Here is a 19411-nt window from a genome sequence, read left to right on the forward strand (position 1 = left end):
TTGGGTGATCAAGTGGATGTCGGTTTTGACAGAGTTGGAGTTACTATGAAGCTTCTGGCTCAGGTGATTGTAAGGATAGGTAATAAGAAGAAAACTGGGCCTGAAGGATATGAATAGATTCTTTTCCAGTGCTAAAGTCTTTTCAGGGAAGAAAGAGGTCTGGGTACTTGGTGTTTTGGGAAAAGATGCCTTAATGTTTTAAGATCTATTTATTTAGGTTGGGTGTCTGGCTGGACATATCCTGGGGCATGTGGCATCATTTTATGATGGGCTGTTGTCAGTATGCAGAGATGGGGCAAAGAAATTGACTGATTTACACTCGTTTCCTCCCTGAGGACACATTCGGGCTACCTTGGGCGCATCGTGATGGTTTCGGTCTGTCTGATTTACCTGTGGTATGGGTATTCGTGGCTCACCGCTGTACTTCAGAGACACCAGATGATATTTTGCAAAAACTTTTATCTTCAGATTTTCTTCTTCCTCAAAAGGTTTTTGTCTCTCAACATCAAAGACAGACACACACACCCTCAGTAAATATTATTTATATGCCAAAGGTGCCCATGTTTGTATCTATAAACCTGCCCTCTCCTTTAGGCTCCCAACCACAATCACAAGCTGCTCAGGGAAAAAACTCAGTGTCGCCCTTAATTCTTCTCTTTCCTTCATTTCTTTTCATAGCAATTGCTATTGACACTGACTTCAAAACATATCCTAATTTCGTCTGCCTCTCTCTCCACTGGACCACTTTAGTCTAAGCCGACGTTCTCATTCTCCTCTACGACTGCCCCAGCCTCCTCTCCCATTATGCCACCACTCTTCTAACCCTTATTCCACAGAATGGCCGGAGTGAACCTTAAAAATATACATCTGATCACTGCATTCTCCTCCCACAGCTCCCGTGACACCCAGACCGCATGCTTCTGTCCCGGGTATCCTCTATGACTTTATCTTATTTCACGCACCCCTCACTCACTTTTTTATGTTCTTTGAATATTCCAAATCTGTTCCCATCCTAGGGCCTTTGTGTGAGCTGTTTCGAGCACCTGGAATAACTTCCTCAGGTCTTCACGCAGCTGGCTCCTTTTCATTCAGCTCCCAGCTCCTGTGTCACGTCCTCTCAGGAGGCTTTTTCTGACCAAGCCACTCGGATAGCTTTCTATTCATCTCCAATCATGTCCCTGTTATATTTGCATCAGAGCACTTACCACTGGTTGTCTATCTTACTCTACTACACAGTAAACTGCATGAGAACAGGAGTCTTGCTTGTCTTATTAAATAGAGTGTCTCCTGAGTGCAGAAAAGGGACCAGATCATTGTGGGTGCAGTAAGTTTACTGAAGAAGGAAACAACTGAACACACATATTCCAGGAAAGTGATGTTATTGAATAAAAAGTAATAATTTCTGGTAATTTCAATAGTGATCAGGTTTGTAAGTGACACAGAATGTACATGCTTACAAACTGCAACTTAAAATCAAATACAGGATAAGAGAAAGAACAAAAGTGGCAAGCACGTGAGGCCACACAGAGAAGAGATTATTCAGGGAATGCATTCTTAAGCAAGCAGTAGGGCTTAAAATAAACAAGGAACCCTCTGATTGCTATCCACATTTTCTAAAACGTAGTGCTGATACCTCTCGGCATTTTTTTTGAAGCACTTTTCTTCCTGCAAACCATCACTGCAATCATGAGCAACATTCAATCAAGTCTCCCATTCAGGAGAGGGGAGGTGGGGAGATGTGTAAACGCACACACGCATTCGCTTCCTGTTTTCCCACCTTTCCATGCCGGTAAGTTATGCGTTAGTGACCAGGAGGCCTCGTTCACACAGACGACCACATGCTCAGTGCCCCCAGGCGCTGTGCTCTATGGTGGAGCAGAGAAGCCGAATGTGGCAGCACAGCACTCTGTCTGTCTAGGCTTCTCTATGAGGGGGACTTTTCCATTAAAAATGTCCTGACAAGACAATTTAATAAAACGTCAGTGCTATGTACAGTTAAGTTCCTAATACCCCAAATGAAAATGGGCCAATTCTTGAGGCTGGTGCTGCACCGATTTTAGGTTTTTACATAACTCAGGTGAGTATTAAGAGTCCTTTCTTGTTTTGTTTTTGTGGCAAAAAAGAATAATTTACTCAATGTTTATACCCTCTTCTTAATGGTGTCTGCAGGACTCTCTGCTCCCGTCTCACAGGTTTCCTTGCTATCTGTGTCTTCCTGGGAAACAGAGGAGCATCGGCCACGTGAGTTAATGAGGACGTAGCCCCTGTGGAGCTCCTGAGGTAATACTTGGAAGAGAGAGCCTGACTCATGGAAAAGACATTCTCTGTTAGCCAGAGCAATATGAATCTTCCAAATAACTGGATTTTATTATACAGGAAGAAGGCTTCCAATGACTTAACGTGAGTTTTTATGATCAATAACAAGACTATTGTCCACAACAACAGAGAAACCCACTAAGGTCAGAAAAAGCTCATAGGACACACTGGCACACTGCCGACAGCTGACAGGGAATGGGGTGGAATGCATCGAGTCCCATTTAGAGGCAGGACGAGTCAACTGGCTGCATTTCCGTTTTATGATATTACATCAATGTCTACTCTCAAGATTATTATTTTTTTTGTAGTGTTCACAGTACACTCTCAAAATTTATCAGCTTTTGCCTCTAGGTGGCAGCAACTTTCTTCTGTTCTCAACGTGGCTGCCCGTAGCCTTTGTTTCCTACCTCCAGTATAAATCCGTACTTCTTCCCCAAATAAACACTTCGCCGCGTGTAAAGTTTGGGGAAAATTACGGTAAGCCACTTTCACTGTAAGGAATCAGTCCATTCTTACAGTTAAGCTACAGGGTTTTTCGAAGGGTACAAAATAATTCAGGTCTAAAGTGAAAAATAATAGGAAGGTATTTTCTTTCTTTCTCCATACCCATGAACTGCAAACTCTGAGGACAGCAATGTTTCTTTTTCTTTACAGACCTCTGAGGAAAAAAAGGCGATAAGTATAGAAATGGAAAAGTAGATGGAATTGGAGAGATTTCTATTTTACAATAACAACGACATAACCCTATGGGTGATTTAAATCATTGCTTTCTGAAGGATGTAACCCGATACGTTCATTTAGGAAGGTGTCCCAAATATATTACAGGATGAAAGAGAGAACTGAATGATGACAATCATGATCAGACTGGTAATGCAGAGAGTTATCTTCTGGTTTATTCAGCCTTCACAGAAACTGAGGGAAACTGGCTACATCTATATCCTAAAAAGTTACCATTTTTGTTTGGATATAACATGTGCCCCTCCTAGAGCATGCATTTACCTAATGTATGGAACTGCAGTCCTACCTACAGATAACCACCTGCCCAGGATTTTAAGTTGTGAGAACTGAGACGGACCCAAGAAAGTTGAAGTAAATTCGAGCCTCGTTTGAGGCTATAATAAATGCTGGGTGCCAATGAATCAGCTGGGCGGTAGGAAAGAGAATCCTTTCATGTGACACTGATATTTGATTGTGGGCTGATACCTACAGTTCATGAAGCACTTTCTTTCAAGGTGATATAACTATGAAGAGTATTATCTCTTTCATACTCTCCCCAAGCCCTAATTTGAATAATTTGGGTCAGACACCATTCATTCACTCATTTAGAAATACTGAAGAGCAAGAAGCATAAGGACTAATTTAGTATAACTAACAAATTTACACCAGAATCTGAGCTTGTAGTCTCAAGCTTTATGCATTTCATAGGAGGTTCCTCTGTTTTGACTATTTTATGTATCTTATCATAATAATTATACATGTTTGGTTTTAAAGGCTGCATTTTAAAATATGTTTTAAAGCTAGATTTTGGGGAAAATGAATGGTTTGAAGAGAATAAGATCAAAAAGTATAAGTTTTGAGGAAAGTGGAGTCTATTTTGACATTCTTCTTATGCTTTGGACATTGAATAACCAAGAGTAAGATCTAAGAGAAGTCATTTATTTTAGTTATTACTTGCAGACTAACTTATCAACCAAAATATAAGAAATGGTGGCATCCAGGGAATAACAGTAAAGTTCATATTAACTACCTTTAACGACAGCTTCTAGTTCCCTAAACAGCAGGGACAATCGGTGGTGCTAGTTTATGAAGAGTAGTCCTTCCCATCATTTTCTGGTGGCAGCACCTTCTATTCCTTTGAGAGACTATCCCGCCTCATTACCTGTGGTCCTCACTACATGTGGTCTTGGTGGGGCTGTAACCAAGGTCCCTCCTTCCTTCGGCCAAGGGCACCTGAGCCACGTGGGGCTGGTAAGGCTCTGAGGCTTCCTGTATTGCAACTTTAAGGAGGTGACATCGAAGAGCTGGAGCTGCACCTGCTTATTAAATGCAGCCCCCTGGACCCTGGTGTTGTCCTGCATCCTGTGTTTCCGGAGGCCCAGATTCTCTGCTTTCCCTCTGACTCAGTAACCTAACTCACATCCTTCTGTAAAATTACCTTTTGCTTAAGTTGTCCAGACTCAGTCAATTTCCATTACTTCCAACAAAAGAACCCCACCTATTAAAGGAGACTAAACTAAATGAAAATTTAGACAGAGGTAATGGCTACAAGCAGATAACTGAGTCCAGCAGAGTCTTCGGCCCTCCGGTTATTATATTAAGTTGAGTCACTTAGTATCACAGTGCTCGTGTTTAAGTCATCTTTATTTAACAGTGGCTCCAAAGCACAACAGTAGTGATGCTGGCAATTGGGATATGCCAAAGAGAAGCTGTGGACTTCTTCCTTTAAGTGAAAAGGTGAAAATGTGGTGCCATTCACGGTTTCAGGCATCCATTGGGGGTCTTGGAACGTATCCCCCATGGATAAGGGGCGGCTACTGTATGTACCTTCTTACTCCCTCCCCTAGACTTGAAGTTATGAGGCCTCCACTGAAGTCCAGCCTGACCTCCCTATCAAGTCACAGATGGAGGAGGCACTAAGAGGGCAGACACCTGGCTCGGCTTCTCAGTGGCAGGTCTGGTTTGTGACACCCACCTTTGTCCCCTCCTCTCCCCCACCCCACCCCCCACCATGGAGCCTGGGAACACACAGAACTATCAGCCTGAGCACAGACGGGCCACAGGAGCAAGAGAGGGGCAGAGTCTGTTCCCTACTTTTAAGGCCAAGCACGTCCACCCACTGGTGGGCGGGACGCGACCCGAGGAATTTCTTCCTCTCTGGACTCATCGATTGGGTTAATTCTTCCTCCTTTGGGAAGAATGAAGAGAACGTGAGAAAGAGGACTATGCATTTCAGCACTTCCTTCTGGTCTTAAAGTGGTGAGGAATTATGTTGAATTGCTGTGACTGAAACCTGTGTGATATTGAGTTGGTTTTAATTTTCGGATTAATATGTCACATACTATATTAATCCCAAAATTAAACTGATTAAAAGAAATATATTAATTGTGAGACTATTGAGCCTACCTTAGGGTAATCTAGTGCTATACTAAGAAATGTAATAAATAGCCAATTTTAAGAAAATAATTGCAGAAAATAACCTACCTTTATTTACCCTTCCCGCCCCCACCCCCCGGCCCCCGTAACCAAATCACCCTTATTGAATCACCCTTATTGTGACTACAGCAATACTAGCCACAAAAATCAGCTGACACTGACAGGAATGTGAAACACTTTTATCTTGAGGTTTCTTGCTAAAATTCTGGGTAATAAAGAATTTAGAAAAATTAGACCAAAGGTCTTTAATGAGTCAAGCTAAATGATGTGCACAAGTTTAAAGTATAAATCATTGTCGACAAGCTAAACTTGAAGAGGTGGTAGAAGTAATAAAAGCGCTTAATAGCTGATATTGAATTACAACATAAAAAAAAAAAAAGATGTGAATCTGGAGGGATTTAAAATGTAGTAACACCATGGAGGTACTTTTCATTGTAATTCAGAACGTACACAGAGAACTTGCAAACTGGTTCATGATTATATGAACGACATGCTTATTTTCCAAATCTGTTATCAAATATTGGAGAGAGCATGCTTCTAAATAAAATTTAAAGGCAACCTGCTTTTACTTATAAACATGTATGGATTAAAAAAAAAACTATGGACGCGAGACAGGCATTCTGGGAACTGAAACTTTCAGATATCAAAGTCCATGCATACTGTCAAAATTTTTGCCCTGTAAGGCAAGAAGCAAGGCAGTGGAATGCTCTGGTAATTAAAATAACATAATCAATATTGTCTATAAATAATGATCATACAAGGATCTGCAAGATGATGAGTAAACATTTTGGCAGGGAATGACCGCCAACATATTGGAGCGGGCAGCGATGTCTTTATTAGGTCTCTCCTATTTCTCCTTTCTCGCCCGTCATCATGTCAATATCACGGGAATTTCCTAGACAAAAGCCTTCTGCCTAGCTCATAATTAAACATCCATCTTATTTAACCTTTAGCATTCCTCTAGCAGTAGCTAACGGTCGTGTAGTGGAAAGATGACTGGACAGGTGTGCGGAGACCTGGGTTTATGCCCACGGCTGGAAAGTTACATTTTGGAAGGTGAGGAGGTGAACTGAACCTGATGATGTTTACATTTCCTTTACAGCTCTGAAGCTGATAACTACTGCCCTGGGAAACGCTCTGTCCCGCCTTCTTAGAGTGCTAGCTCTACGTCAGCTTCCTAAGAGGTCTCCAGTATCAACAACGTCAGTGCTTTCCTCTCTTAAGGCAACAGTTTACACAAGAAGGACTGCTCTTATTTTTATGACAAAGATCCATACTAATTATAGCTTCCAGAAAGATTCTATGAAGTCATGTCTAACATTTGCAACTGTACACATATAAATATTTAAGTTCTTTGTAGCACCCATCTCTAACAATAAAACAACAGTGCGAAAAGGCTCTTCCTGTTCTCCACAAAAATTTGCGACACAGAATGTTATCACATCCAAATGTGAAATGTGACTCACACCCAGAATGTGTCATGATTTGCATAGATATTCTATTAAAAACTGGAGCTTCTTTGTGTATACAGCTGCATAACACCTCAGGCATGCTGGTAAGAAATAAATCATGATTGAGATTGGTGGTGGCAGTATCCAATCGGTTAGAGGAAATTACTTCTATTTTACTGATGACAATCCCAATTAATATTACTTTATTTTCTATGTCATCATATAAATAGCCCGTAAAGTCCCTATCATGTAATGCCCACTACCACTATTCCATAACAGCTCTAGACGGATGTTCTGAGGATGCAGTGTAACCACAATTACCACCGTCATCAAAGAATGATGTATGCCTGAGTCCTCTAAAACTTTAGGAATGGGGCAGGGTGATGGGAGAGGAGAGAAGAAAAGGCAAAAAGTGAAAAATGAGCATACACCTACATGTATGTCTTCAGAATACTCACAGATTCTAGAAATGTGTGGAGCCTTAAATCAACATCAGAGTTCAGTCCAGAGATATTCCCCACCCAGCCCTTCCCTGTCTTGTTCCAACCTATACACTCATAGCAGAGGATCCAGATTTCTCTGTCTTTAGGAATAAAACAGCTGAAAGAAGAATTGGAAATAGCCACTCTCTGTGGGTTTGATATCAGACTATAACAGCTTCATGCAGAAAGATCTGTAAAGAACAAAAATCCATCTGCACCTTCAACCCTCTAATAAGGTTTGCCCTATTTTCTCCAATTTGCCCTAAATAGAGCAAAATACTTTTTCCTGGCATTATCATATGCAAGAAAGAGTGGCAAATGCTCTAAACTATAACTATATAAAAAGGTTTTAGTTATTGGACAAAGGAAGGTATGATCACCTCCACTTAAGGCCAATGGTGAAGGAAAGAGGAGCCATGTGACTCATGAAATGAAGAAGGAAATTCACATGCTGAACCTCAAAGGCTTTATTGATCCTCAAATCGACAAAGAGGGGTGGCAGTGAGGGGAGAGCCATTCTGATGGAGAGTTTACATCTGCCTGGATTGCTCCCTTTGATTAAATGGAGTTGTACAATGATCTCGTGTTCTTTATGGGGATGCTAATATATCCTGTAAGAAGTTCTTACTGTCACTCTTTAATCCCTGGGAGCAAGCAGATAGTTATAGCAAACTGGCTCTATCCTAACATCTGTCATTGGATCCCTTACAACCTGGTGCTTTCATCTCCTCTCTGGAGAGGTATATTTGTTACCATATTTTCTTTCCATTCCAGCAGGTTTGTTTGCCTTGAACTGAAATTCTTTTCCACACATTTCTTCAGCTCCAATGGAAATGCTGCCACAGGAATGAGGCCAGTGGATGCCTCCTCTCATATTAACGTTATGCAAAGAAAAACACTACTTAAAACTTTAAACCATCTTTACTCAATAATGGACATTGGTTTGATAACTCAATCACAACCACTGACGTTTACAATCTACTAACTGTCATGCATTTTTCTATGCATAACTTTTAAATTTGATCCCTTCACTTTTTACTGAAGTTTAATTGGTTATTTGATGAACAATATTTTTTAACTGATTGAAGCATTTGTTAACCCAACTTCACAAAATTACCCAACATCACTCACACATATCTGCAGAGCTAACTTAAGCCGAAGCCAAGCTAGTGTTGAACTTCACATCTAATTCTATAAATTATCCCACACTTCTATTTTGGGGAGAGCAAGTATCACTTTCCCTTCATCTCCACTGCTAGCATGAGTATTTAAACTTCCTGGATTTTCAGAGCCAATATTTCACACAGAAATAGCGAGTGTTTATCACTTAACCAGATGTAGATGCTGGATGATTCACTGGGCTACTTCCTAGCCAGGTGATTTATTTCCATATACCAGCCTCACAGTATTTACTTAAGGAAAATTCAAGATAGTATATATAACAGGAATTTTAACTAACTCATAACCACATAAAGCACACGTGTTAAATGTACGTATGCTCCCATGATAGTTAATTTAGAAATGTCTCCAGGTCTTTATGTATGTGTCAATCTATAGGTCCTTGTCGATCTATAAAGAAAGCAAACACTATCTCAGTCCTCTACTTTTCCTACTAATTCTGTTTTTTTTCTCAAAAGCTTTCTCTGGGATGGGTTTTCTGACAGTCTTCTTCCTTCCTCTGTACTTTCTTCTCTACTAACCACTCTCGAATTGGTCTTAAATAGAATTGATAACATTTCTCTCTGAACATTATATTATAAATATGTCTCCTTCGAGCGTTATCCACATTTTATTATATATTATATGTTGTTTGTATGACATCATATAATATTGTGTATTACTTATGTGTGACATTACATATACAGAGACACACAGACACAGACAGAAACACACACACACACACACACACACACACACACACACACACACACACACACACCCTACAAGACGGTGAGCCCCTGGAGAACAGAAACCATGTTGTATTTATATTTCTAATCTAGTGCTTTTCACAGTGCCAGGGACAGTAAATAAATGTTGCTGAATAAATAAAAGTTGAATTTTCGCAAGGTTAGTAATAAAAATCCTTTTTATTTTTCATGGATTCCTTTTCCAGAGATAAAAGTGGTTTAAACTTACTAACCAAATAAAGTCCTATAATTTATGTAGGAATGAGTTACCATTACTCCAATACTCCAGAAAGAACAAGTGAAGAAAAAATTTGTTATTTACTCAGTGTTCCTCATTTAGTCACTGAGAAATAAGTTGTAGAAATGGGATCTCATAACTGACAATATTGTACTCTTATCCACTTACTTATGTTGCTCACTTGAGCATTTCATAGTCTCTGTAAGTAATAAAGTTTCTTTAGTGCAATATGCCTTATACTGAGAAGGAATATCAACTCTGTGCAGTCAAGAAAGGATCTGATTTCTTCCTGTCCTTTTATGTAATGGCCATCAGCATTATTATTCTCTCAGCTTTTCAGGTTTGACAGGGGACAATATGCTCTAGTGATTGTGAGAGACCATGAAGGATGCCCCGGCTTTTAGATAGTGTATAAGCAAATGGCTGTATCATCTGTGTTCCGTTTCCCTCTCTGTGAAAAAGAAAAGCATAATATTTAACAACACCACCAAGCTATTGTGAGGGTTAATTAGATTTAATGGAGGAAGGGAGGTGCGTTGATTAGGCACTATTCAAATTCGAAGAATCATTATTTTGTGTCTAAAAATAATCCTGATTTAGGAATAAAATTAATTTGAAAGCTCACTCTTTGGTAATCATTTTCCCATACTTAGAAAAAAAAGCCATAGTTTTCAATCAAAATCCCATTCTAAGCACAATTCAATGAAGTAAAAATGAAGATCTGTGAATTTTCACTCACCTTCAAAGTAAATACAGTACACAGTTCAATTTTTTCTTTTTCTTTCTTTCCTTTTTTTTTTTTTTAATACATTGTGTGTAGAAAGGTTAATTTTGTGGAATGGAGTAATTAATGTAATGAATATAGATTTTAAACCTACATTAATTAACTTTTGTTTCAAGTGAAACACTTTAAATTGCCTTTTTATAGAATCAATAATCAATGTTTTGCGGTTGAACTAACTTTTCACGTCATTTCTGGTAAGTTCCATCTATATTTTTGTTTAAGAACTAGTTAGTGAAAGATCTTTGTATTCCCCAAATTAAAAAAAAAAAAGTCCCTGGATAGTTAAGACTCAGAAAAAAAATCATCTAAATAGTAATAATCAAAATTAATATAATAGATTAATTTACTATGCAAATCTTCATGAGAAGTGAAAGTTGCTACCTGAGAAAAATTTGAATTGTTGCCTAAATCTCACTAAAAAACTTGACAGTATCTTCAAAAAAAGGCATTCTTTTAAAATATAACAGTTGACAACCCTGGGAAATATACCATACCTATTAGGAAAAAAGTGCTGCACTCAGTTTTTGGTGAGTGAAGGATTTTGGCTGCAAAAAAATTCTGTCCTGTTTATTTAGAACTTTCCAACAGAAAGGGGGCTACGTAGTTCAGTGAGTAGCAGCTTATTCTCCATAGAGAAGCAGGAATAATTCTCTTTTGTGTTAACACAGCTTTATTAAAGTTTCTCATGAGACTTACAAATGCTCATATCTTAAACTGTGTACTCACCAAGCAAACTTCTGATTATTCATTCGATTTCCCCGGACCCTTGATACTGGGGATGGATGTACCCTGTAGGCAGACGAGAGTAATCTAGTCATTGAAAAAGCACATTCTCGATTACAAATAAACAAATAACCAGGAATCCAGTTAATAAATAATCTCTTCTAGGTTTGCTTAAAATAAACCCTCCCAGAACTTGATCACTTCTTAGTAAAAGGATGCAGTTAAATTCCTATGTCTACAAACCTGCAGTCTCTTTTTCCTTCTGTGTATCACCGTGTTCACTGTAAAGACCCCCAAAAGCAGGACCACCAGTTTTAATCAATTGATTCATTCATTCAATCCAACAAAAAGTTACTGACTACCTAAACTTTGCCAGGTTTGGGAGTGGGTAAGAATAACGTTAAAGTATGGTGCTTGCTCTCAATGAGCCCTTTCTGCTACCTGTTCCCACAGGGGGACCATAAGAGACAAAGCACACATTCTCTGTCGGCTTCTAGATCTAAAAGCTTAAAAAGCAAGATAACGAAGGGGATCAGGATATGCTACCTCAAAATATGCTCGTTTGGCAAAAGGATTATTTTGAGCTGAAGGTAACTGAGAAACAGCAGACAGAAACTCTCTTCCCTTTATAGGCCTAAAAGTAGAGCATAAATTTATCTTTTGTAAAGAAAATTTTCATTTGTAAAGGTGTCCCCCTTTCCCATACCAGAAAGAGTACAACATACAGCTCTTATCATTAGAGGTGGTACTGAGATGAGTCTACATACAAAAAAACACTTATTTATCATTGGTTTCCTCCATACATTTCCTAGACACCTTCTTATAATTTACTTCCCTTAGAAGGCCAGACTCCTTTTATTTTAACTAGTCCCTTCGCCACAATTAATCACTCTTTATAAAAATGGTATATTAATGCCAAATTCTAACCACCTTTTTGAGTTACTTATCAGTGAGCATTCCTTCGTGTATGCATGTTGCACACATTTACAAATCGTTTTTTCTCTCCTGCTAATCTGTCTTTTTTCAGTTTAATTTGCAGGCCTCTTGACATCAAACATGAGAAGATACAGAAAACTTTTTTTTGACCCTTGCCTACAATAACTTCATCCAAATGTCCAGGAAGAGAATCTGCGGGAATGGAGGAGGAAGGTAGAGTGAATAGTTATTTCTAGGAGAAAGACCTCCTAGATAGGATGCTCTACAGCTTTGGGTTTTGAGGAAGGCAAAGTCAATTCAAATCTTTAGCAAAATAATCTAAGTAAGACTATATTGTCTTATAAGCTTCCAGGGTTAGACTCATGCACTGTAAATAGTTTAAATTTCTGCTGGTATCTTCTAACCAGGAACTAGCTGCTAAACCTTCACCACTTTGTGCGTTGCCCAGTAACTGGCAACACAGTATGTCCTACTTCCTGCTTCCTTGTGGCAAACTTCCTGCTTTGTTCTATCTTTACGAGGATTTGTGAGATCCAGGCGGTCCTGTAGCTTGTGCTATCTTTAGTCTTTACATCTCAGACATTATTCTTATTTACAAGACAAGAACGAAAACGGGGATTTTAAAGTCCAGTTAGAACCAATTGCTCCATCGTTGTTTAGCAAGTGAAAATCATTTCAAAGTGCATAATACAGTTCTAGCCCCTCAGAAGGGCCAACTGCAGTCTTTCAGTAAGTCCACAGCTAGACTGCACTTTGCACTTGGAAGGCTTATTTCTTCCAACGTCCCTTATTAAAATTCTTTTCCTCAAAGCACTTCTCAATGGCTGCTGCAGCTGAGCTGCTCGGCACAGATTTTTTGCTCCACATGGGGGAGGGGATGTTAATTATGCAGAAAGATGGAGACAGGCCAGACAGCCCCTCTGGTGAACTGTCTCATTCAAGCAAGGCCCACTTCCTGCTGTTTTGCAGCTACAAGGATCACCTGTTGGTCTTGGCATCTGGCCAAACTGGGGCCTAGCGGAAATGACAGACTCAGCTAGAAATGAAGGCCTGCTCATATTCCAGTACCCCAAATTGGAGAGAGAAAAAAAACGCAATAAAAATGTATAAGAATTATACAAAAGGTAGCAAAATTCATTTTTTCCTTCTCTTTTCTTATTTCTTTTTTCCTTCAGTCTGTCTGCTTGAAACGCAATCATCAAAATGGAACTGTGAGCCAAAAACTATCTCCTTAGTTAAAGCTCTTATCCTAAGGGATGATATACAAGAAATCCTCTTGAACCTTCCTTACATCCCCACTGGAGTGTTAGTCTTACAGCCTAAATAAAGTTTTAAAAAGTAATAGCCTAAATACTCACAGTTATTTAATTCACTCTATAGCCTTTGAATGTTTACTTCCTTTCTTGCTTCCTTAACCCTAGTATTTCTACTCTTCATAGTTCTACAAGGTGAAGTTTGAGGATAGAAAGATTCTCTTATTGACGGTTCTCATTGCATATATCACTGGAGAAAAACAGGCCTGTTTAACCTATACTCACACTAGTCTCTAGGCATTTTAATCTTGTAGCAAAACTTCATTGATCCATACATCAACTACTATAAGCGGATAATATCTGTAACAGTTTACCAGTCTTCAAAGAATTCCTGATTGTGTGTGTATGACCACATAATTATAAGATTTCTTAAATTAAAATGGTAAAACAAGAAAGCTTTTTTCCCCTTCCCCAAGTTAGTAAACTTATAACCTGGAATTTATTATCTCAGATAAAGTAAACCAATAAAAGTCTGCATTTCAGCTCCCTCCCAAATTTTATTTCTTCAAAACGGTATGCAGTGTTTTTGTGAGCTGTCTTTAAATTGTGACACTTTTTTGCCATTGCCTACCTTCTTTCCACATATAGCTGCGAAGCAGGTAGCAAAGTCAAAACCCCAGTAGGAGAAACCACCACCGAATCTGCATGTCATGCATTATTCATGACCCCCTGATTCCTGCACCTGCATCAAGGCAGGAAGCTTGCAGGGAATGTTCATTATTCTTCCCTGAGCCCCACACAGGCTCCATTACTGCTAAGCCACTTTGTTCTGTAACTAAGGGTTTCAGGCCTCTGTACTAACCGCTGGATATGGAAAGAAAAAAAAAAAATCACCATGCTAAAGAAAAGGGCAATCTTGCTTGTTGTGTAACATGCAAGATTGAATCCTACAATGTGCTCTTCTGAGACTGACAGTTTATGTCAGATGGAAATGCTCACAACCACATTACATAGAAAAAAAGGAAGCTATACCATTAAGGCCATGCATACCAACTGTTCTATTTATACACACTTACTCATCTGAGGCAGACGCATGTTTACCATTTTGCCCAATCGCTGGGCTTAATTTAGCTTTCCTTCTAAGCACGTGAAAACTTTTTAGATATCTCAATAAAGAAATGACTTCCTTCTTTGAGTCTCAGCACCAAAGGACCTGACCCTCTAATCCTGTATTTTAATGACTAACATTTATAGACAAGAGAACAGGATCACTGTTTTTCAATGTCTTCATGAACCTTCCTCAATGGCTGGTGGCTATAGATGGGACATGAAACCCAGACCTCCAACACAAATTGCTGATCACTGAGAGGCTGCTGGGTAAGGGAACCGGCCCTACCTTTTTACTATCCCCACTGCAGAAAAGCTGTGACAACTTAAATTTAATCTTGTAGCCCCCAATGGAACTAGGATAAAGTTGTAAAGAGTACACACTGTGTAACCAGACTATCTTGGTTCCGCCGTGAACCAACAGTGTCATCTTAGGGCAAGTTACTTAACCTCTCTGTGTTTCAGTTTTCTCATCGGTACAAACGGAGGCAGTAAGGGAGGCTATTTCTTAGGGCTGTGAGATATAAATGGGTTAATAGTTGTAAAGTGTTTATAACAGTGCTTGATTCCCAGGAAGCCATCAGTACATGTTAGCTATTATCACTAGTAGTGCTGATTAGATGGGAAAGGATGGGAAGATGAAGTGGAATATTCAACTCATTTCAGGAGACTGAGATGACAAATGTGGTCTGCAGAGCTTGCAGTCTTCACTACTTGGTTTATATAACTTCACTAAAGGCAAGAAAATAACAAAAAGAAATGAATACATATAGAGTCACATGAACCAAATACTCTGATTTCTAAGGTATGGCTTACTCTCTGGCATCTCATTTTTCTATTTTTTTATTAGACGATCTATCTTCTGTTTACTAAATTGCATAGTATTTCCATTATATGCTGTTGAAGAACAAGTCAATAATTATAGCAATACAAAATCACTTCCATTTATTAAGACTTTACTATGTGCCAGACACCATGCTTAGGACATTAGACACGTTATCTTATTTTATGCTCATATTAGTATTACCCATATTTTATCTTTGAGAAAATAGGTTCAGAAGAGTTAGGTAACTTGCTACGGTCATGCAGCTTGTGATCAGCAAAATCAGAACTTGAACACAGGAATGTCTGACCTGCTCTAAATTCAGATTATCATCCAATCCTTACGAATGCAGATATACTCCCACCACGCTACCTTAGAGGATGCAACAAAGTGAATGAACACAAGGGGCTTTTATGAGAGATTCAGCATTCACTTAAGCCTGATTGTACATTCTACAGTATAAGCTGACACAAAGTGAAAGTCCTGGTTTTCCTGGCCAACAGTTGGCACTAAACTAAATAGTAAACATGTGAGTACTCACAAGAAAGAGTCATAGTAATATACCATGTTCTCCCTTTCACTGTTTATGAAAATTCCTTGTTACTGGCATTGTTATTTAAACACAAAATGTACAACACATGTAAGTTTCAGACGGTAAAATTAATTCTTGCTACGGCCACTTCCTCTCTTTCCATTTTATCTAGAACCCAATCCAGTCCAGTTTGTGTCCACGCCCCTTTGATAAAAACGTTCTTGTCATTGTCATCAATGGCTTCCACATTTCCAAATCTAATGGTTAATTCTGTCTTCACCTTCTCAAAGTCTCTGCAGCAACCACCATAACTGATCCCTCCATCCTCGACAGCTCTTTACTCATCCTCAGTGACATTCTTCTGGCTCCCTCCTCTTTTTCCCTTTGTCTGAATCTCCCCCTCTCATTCTTTGACTTCTAAATGGTGGCATGGCCTGATGAATCTTTCTCGTGACCTTTCGCTTTCCAAATTCAAGTCACTCCCTAGGCTGAAAAGAGTCCCTATTACAGCTACCCTAGCACCCTTGATGATATCATCCCATCAAAAGGCCTTATTTAGCATCCATATTATAATGACTCCCACATTTCTATCTCTAGCCCTACCCTTATTATTTTCTCTGAATACCAGACTCAGGTTTTCCAATCCTAATCTTTCCTTTACAAAAAAAATTTTTTTTTAAAGCTATTCCTTTCTATGTCTTCTCAGTTTCAAAAATGGTGGCATCATCTACCCAGTTGCAACCTTGGAATAATACTTGAACCCTTCATGCTCTCACACTCCATGTATTAGAGAGGCTGCTTAATTTTGAGAAAGGTCAGAATAAACTATCATTTCAAGGAACAATATTTATGGTAGAAGTTAATCTAGTAAGATTAGAGATTTTCATTATCATAATCATGAGAAATTATTATATACAAACATTTTCTACTCTTAAGCCCAATTTTTCTGTTATATTATACAATAAATTAGCCCATACTTTCATACATAAATTTTTCCAATTATTCGACATAATATACACTTTAACAACCCAGTATACTATACTTGGAGAAGAAAAGATTATTCTAGAAATAATTCCACAATTATTCTTAGATATCAGTATTTTCCTATGCAGAATGACATGAAAAACAATTTTAAAGTAATCCTTGGTATTGCTTCCTTCCTATAGACAGTTGTACTGAATACAAGTTCTCATGATTATTCAGGTTAGTTAAATGTTTTATATAAATACTTGACCAACAAAAAATTAGTGTGATTGATCAGTGTTCAAACAAGTGGGACCTTTTTACTCTCAGTTTTCATTGAGCCAGTGATTAGATGACCATTAGGAATGTCATATATTTTTTAAAAGTTCTTTTTTCCTCCTCATTATACTTAGGTCTCTTTCTCTCATGCAAATAAGTTGATATTAGTTTCAGAAGAATGGGCTGAACGTCAACATCATACAGAATTAATGGGGTATTTCTTTCACTATCTACTATAATAGTATAAATTTTGTTAAAATATATAATGTTTGAAAGAAACAACATGTATTTCTACTATACATCAACAGAACGTGGATTTCTTTTTTGGGGAGGTGGGGATCGCAACTCTTGGTTGATCTCACAGATCGCAAGGAACTTGTCAACTTACAATTCCTTAATTTTTATTTTTTACACCTACAGCACCTGGTCTTCCTAGGTGGTCTCCCATCCAAGTACTAACCAGGCCCAACCCTGCTTAGCTTCCAAGATTAGATGAGATTGGGCTTGTTTAGGGTGGCATGGCTGTAGAGAATGTGCAATTCTAAGAAGAGAACATTTGGTTTGAACGATTCTATCATACGAATTAATCCCAGCTTCATCTCCCAACATCCCCGCTTGCTCTCTCTGGCAGCAACGGCGAAGGTTCTCCTCCTCTCCCCTCGTCGCCTGGTTGGCTGATGCTCAACTCTGAGAAGCCATCCTGAACCTTCAGGTCTAGGTCGGCTTGCCCCAAGTTCTCATAGCACGGGGTACTTAGCACTTGTTAACCAAAGATTACAGTTGTTTGTATGTTTAGTTAATTTGGTCTGTCTCTTGAACTAGACAATATGCTCCAAGGGGACAAGGGAGCTTTTCTCTTTTTGCTCATTGTCATATCTCCATTACCTGCCACAAAGTAGACACTCAATAAGTTACTGTTTTATGATTAGCCCTACTTTCCTACTAGGATCAAAGGCAATGGCCATGTCAAATGGGCATTTGTTACGCAATGAGGTGCAGAAAAGAAGATTAAATGTTTTAGATTTAGAAATCTGAGCTATTTCACTGAATTACTTATTGAATATCTCCAGAGCATCTACAGCTTCAACTATTGATTGATGTTAATTAATTACAAGAAATTTTCCTACTCTCCATGAAGTCTTGCATTGTAGAGTAAGATAGGACCTTCGCTCTCAAGTAGCTTATAGTCTACCGGAGATAAATAGGCAACAACTATCATAAAATAGAGTAGGAAAATTAAAAGAGATTTCAAGTTTTATTGGAGTGAAGGAGTTATAATTAATTCAAACTGAAATAACAGAGAAGGCTTCAAGGAGGAGCTGTTTCAGCTGAGACATGAAGTATAAATAACACATTCGGATTTAGCAGTAAATGATGGCAGGAAGATATTTCAGAAGAGGAGCTACATAGTCACCTAGATATGAGAGTAAATTGAAGGTGTGAGGGGAAAGTTTCTTAGAAACATTAGGAGAAAAGCTAGAATGTTAATACAGAGTTATAATACAGATTAATAAATCAATGTCTGAATAAAGAGTTAGTAATTGGGGTAGTCAGCTGTGAAATAATATCAACCTTTCCTCTGTTGGTCAGAGACATATCTACATCACTTTTATGTTTAATTTAAACAACATTTATTGGATACCTATTATTTATTCACTAATTCAAATATTAATTGAATACCTATTATGCTCGAAACTGTTCTACACTCTTACGTACTATGAACTGTGTTAGGGGAAGGACTATCACATCTATTAAAACATGGTTCCTGACTTCAGGAAGCCTATAGTATGACATGTTTAGACAAATAATTGACCATCATGGCGCAATGTGATAAATGGCCATGAGAATAGGTAAATGCGGCATCTGAATTAAGCTTTGTAGAAGGCCTAGAAGTTTCCTTAGCACAATACAGAGAGGCACTGAAGGGTGAGTATGTCCAACAGCAAAACTACAAATTGTTCAGTGTGACTAGAGTAAAGGGTCTGGTGGGCCTGGAGGGACAGATTATGTGTTAACAGGGGCTCGAATGGGAAAGATCTTGTGTATCGTGCTAAGTAGTTGACTCAAAAAGAGTTAAAGGACAACCACCAAAGCCTTTTAGAGTTGGAACCGACACAAATGAATTCATGTACTAGAAAAATCACCTTGGCAGTAATGCAGAGAGTGGCCTGGAGAGAATATATAATTACACAGGAAATACTATTGGAGGGCTACTGTAAAAATGTTGCAAAACAGGGTCTAAGATGGCAGTAGCAGGGACGGTGGTGGGTGGGGGGAGGAGTAAAAAAAAATAAATACGTAATAAATTATGTGTTACCCATGGGCCTCGGTGGAAATATATGCAAGATGTTAGCAGGCAAGGCAGAATCAAGAGAGTAAGTTTTGGATAACACCCAGGGTTCTGAAATGTATAATTAGAAGAGCCAAAATAGGAAATAATGGGGAAATAAAAAAAAAATACAAT

General features: G+C 38.6%; 1 protein-coding gene and 1 pseudogene across 14 annotated transcripts in view; both read right to left on the bottom strand.

Moving 5' to 3' along the window:
- The window catches only part of KLF12 (Kruppel like factor 12), a 371797-nt gene that overhangs the window by 46563 nt on the left and 305823 nt on the right, over nucleotides 1–19411 (bottom strand). For all 14 annotated transcript variants that reach the window (XM_025048178.1, XM_025048177.1, XM_025048179.1 and 11 more), the window contains one exon: nucleotides 11058–11120. In XM_025048178.1, the coding sequence (XP_024903946.1) occupies nucleotides 11058–11120 (63 nt within the window). The remainder of the gene's footprint in view (nucleotides 1–11057; nucleotides 11121–19411) is intronic.
- Nucleotides 17359–17477, bottom strand: LOC112481535 (annotated as a pseudogene).

The sequence above is a fragment of the Pteropus alecto genome, unplaced genomic scaffold (assembly GCF_000325575.1).
Source record: "Pteropus alecto unplaced genomic scaffold, ASM32557v1 scaffold72, whole genome shotgun sequence".
Taxonomy (NCBI): Eukaryota; Metazoa; Chordata; class Mammalia; order Chiroptera; family Pteropodidae; genus Pteropus; species Pteropus alecto.